Below are 2,300 nucleotides of genomic sequence, written 5' to 3'. Positions count from 1 at the left end.
TTGCGGTCAGTATGGGCCCGGCCCAGTGCGTTGACACTCTCCGGACCGGTCTTGCAATGGGGGCGGACCGGGCCATCCATGTGGATTACCCTGGAAGTTTGTATCCGCTTTCCATTGCCAAGATTCTTAAAGCTCTTGTTGAAGCTGAGAAGCCAAGTCTTCTTCTTCTTGGTAAACAGGTATATTTGCATTTTACTTCTTATTTTTCTTTCTTATTATCTGTAAAATCACTCTTATATTTACTATTTTCAGATTTAAAAGTGAAATTTATATGCGCTTTTATTGGTTTTATGTAACATGTAATATATAATTGTATCTTTGTGTATGTATTTTTTAAAGATTGGAAGTTTGTGGGTTTTATTTGAAGTGAGATTAGGTTTAGGTCTATATTTGAAGAATTTGGTGATGCTATGATAAGGTACAGATCCTGAACAGAATATTGAATGCAATTTTGGAAACTATGTTTTTTTTTTCTTGTGCCTTGGTCTGTATTTTTGCAGTTCACGAACTCAATTCTGTATCCGTTTTACATTTTCGAGGTAAATTTATTGTTTGGGAAACGTATGTGCAGGAAATTGGAATAACACGACAAAGAAAACGTGTAGTTCCCACCCAAACAGGTGAAAGTTGGCTTTGGACATATGAAATTCCTATTGATGTTTGGAGATGTCCTGTAGAACACAGATTATTGGTTGAGAATGTTTGTCATTTTAATAAAATACATGCCAAATGAGTGGATGATATTGGGATGGAGAGAATTGAAGGTAATGTACTAAGGAAAAGATGAAATAACTCACCACCCAAATTGACGCGCTCGATGGACATAGTTTTAACCACCCAAAGGGTCTAGTAATGGATATAAGAGTTAGAGAACTCACCTCAATGCAGTTCACCAAAGTTCTACAAATTTTTAAGAGAAGAATAATGGCTCTCTAAGAAAATTATGAATCTAATATTCAGAGTTCACAGAAATTGCTCCAGAACACAATCTAAGACTCCTGTTTATAGTTAATGTGCATACATGCTTACTACTACTGATATATTTAGTATGCATGCATCCTAATAATTCATATAGTATGTATACATAAATCTTTCTAACACATTAGATTCATCGTTCTTAATCGAAATTCATTGATAATTATAGTGGATTATCAATGATCCATAGGTTTTTACTTTTTTTAAATATTCATCTCCACATATCCAAATTAAGATACTAATGAGAAAATTTGACTTCTCTTTTTTCAAGACTTGTAGATGATGACCATTGTGGGTTAGTGGAAAAAGCTTATACAGCTTCCTGTTTATAATATAAAAATGAGGGTGATATTCACAATCGTGCAAATTATCGTGGCATTTATTTAATGAGCAATAGAATAAAACTTTTGGAGAGAGCGACAAATATAAAATTTAGGTTCGAAACTAAGGTTTTAGTAGAATCATCCATTATGTCCAGTGCTTATCTGCTAGAATACCCGAAAAAACAGATGACATTAGTTTGTAGTACAAAATCTGGAAAACAACTAACAGTATATGAATAATGTTGGAAATCTTAATAATCGAAATAGCGCTGTTTTTTATTTGAGACATCTCAAAATGGAAATTGTAGCAATAACAGTGTGACGGAGAGTATTAACTTATGGACACTTTTTTCGAGGCTATGCATTTAACTTTTGGCCGGTGCAAGGATGGAAACTGCTCTAGATTAACCGTTTGAGTTATTAGAGACAGGTCCATTCATATTTTACTGTCTGCTAGATTGAAAATTCACTTCTTTATATTTAGTGTATTATACAATTCTTAGACTTTTATTTTTTAACCTCTTAAAGGAAATTCGAATGGAGCTACCTTCTTGCTACAGATCTCTGCCTCAGATTACTGTTTCTGATGTTCGGATTTGTGCAGGCAATTGACGATGACTGCAACCAGACAGGCCAAATGGTTGCTGGGCTTCTCAAGTGGCCTCAAGGGACCTTTGCCTCCAAGGTTAGCATCACAGTGCATAAGCTTTTATATAAGATAATTTTCGTAGTCTTCTCAGAAAAGATAAATGTGATTGCATATTAAAAGGTTGATTTTTCTTGATTCTGATTCTATCTAACTGGTGAAGCCTATAGTATAATACTAACATGTGGTATATGTTGCTGCTTTAAATTGGTATTTGTTGAATTCTGTTAGAATTTCCAGCAAAAAGCTGTACTTATGTCTTCCTCCTTTTACCATTATACCATTTTTTTAGATAATTCATTTCTTCAGCTCATTTTGCATTCTTTTTTTATTTCTCAAATCTCCCACGTTCCCTT

General features: G+C 34.0%; 1 protein-coding gene across 1 annotated transcript; it reads left to right on the top strand.

Moving 5' to 3' along the window:
• Positions 1 to 6: 6 nt before the first annotated feature.
• On the top strand, positions 7 to 2,193 carry LOC111377775 (electron transfer flavoprotein subunit beta, mitochondrial-like; the record flags this gene model as incomplete). The annotated part of the gene is made up of 3 exons (XM_023000902.1): positions 7 to 179; positions 1,903 to 2,049; positions 2,176 to 2,193. Coding segments are annotated over exons 1-3 (333 nt in total), but the record flags the coding sequence as incomplete, so codon positions are not given.
• Between the last annotated feature and the right edge of the window lie 107 nt (positions 2,194 to 2,300).

This window comes from Olea europaea, unplaced genomic scaffold (genome assembly GCF_002742605.1).
Source record: "Olea europaea var. sylvestris unplaced genomic scaffold, O_europaea_v1 scaffold17202, whole genome shotgun sequence".
Classification (NCBI taxonomy): Eukaryota; Viridiplantae; Streptophyta; class Magnoliopsida; order Lamiales; family Oleaceae; genus Olea; species Olea europaea.
Note: the sequence above shows the minus strand (reverse complement) of the source record. Positions and strands in the feature narration are given on the sequence as shown.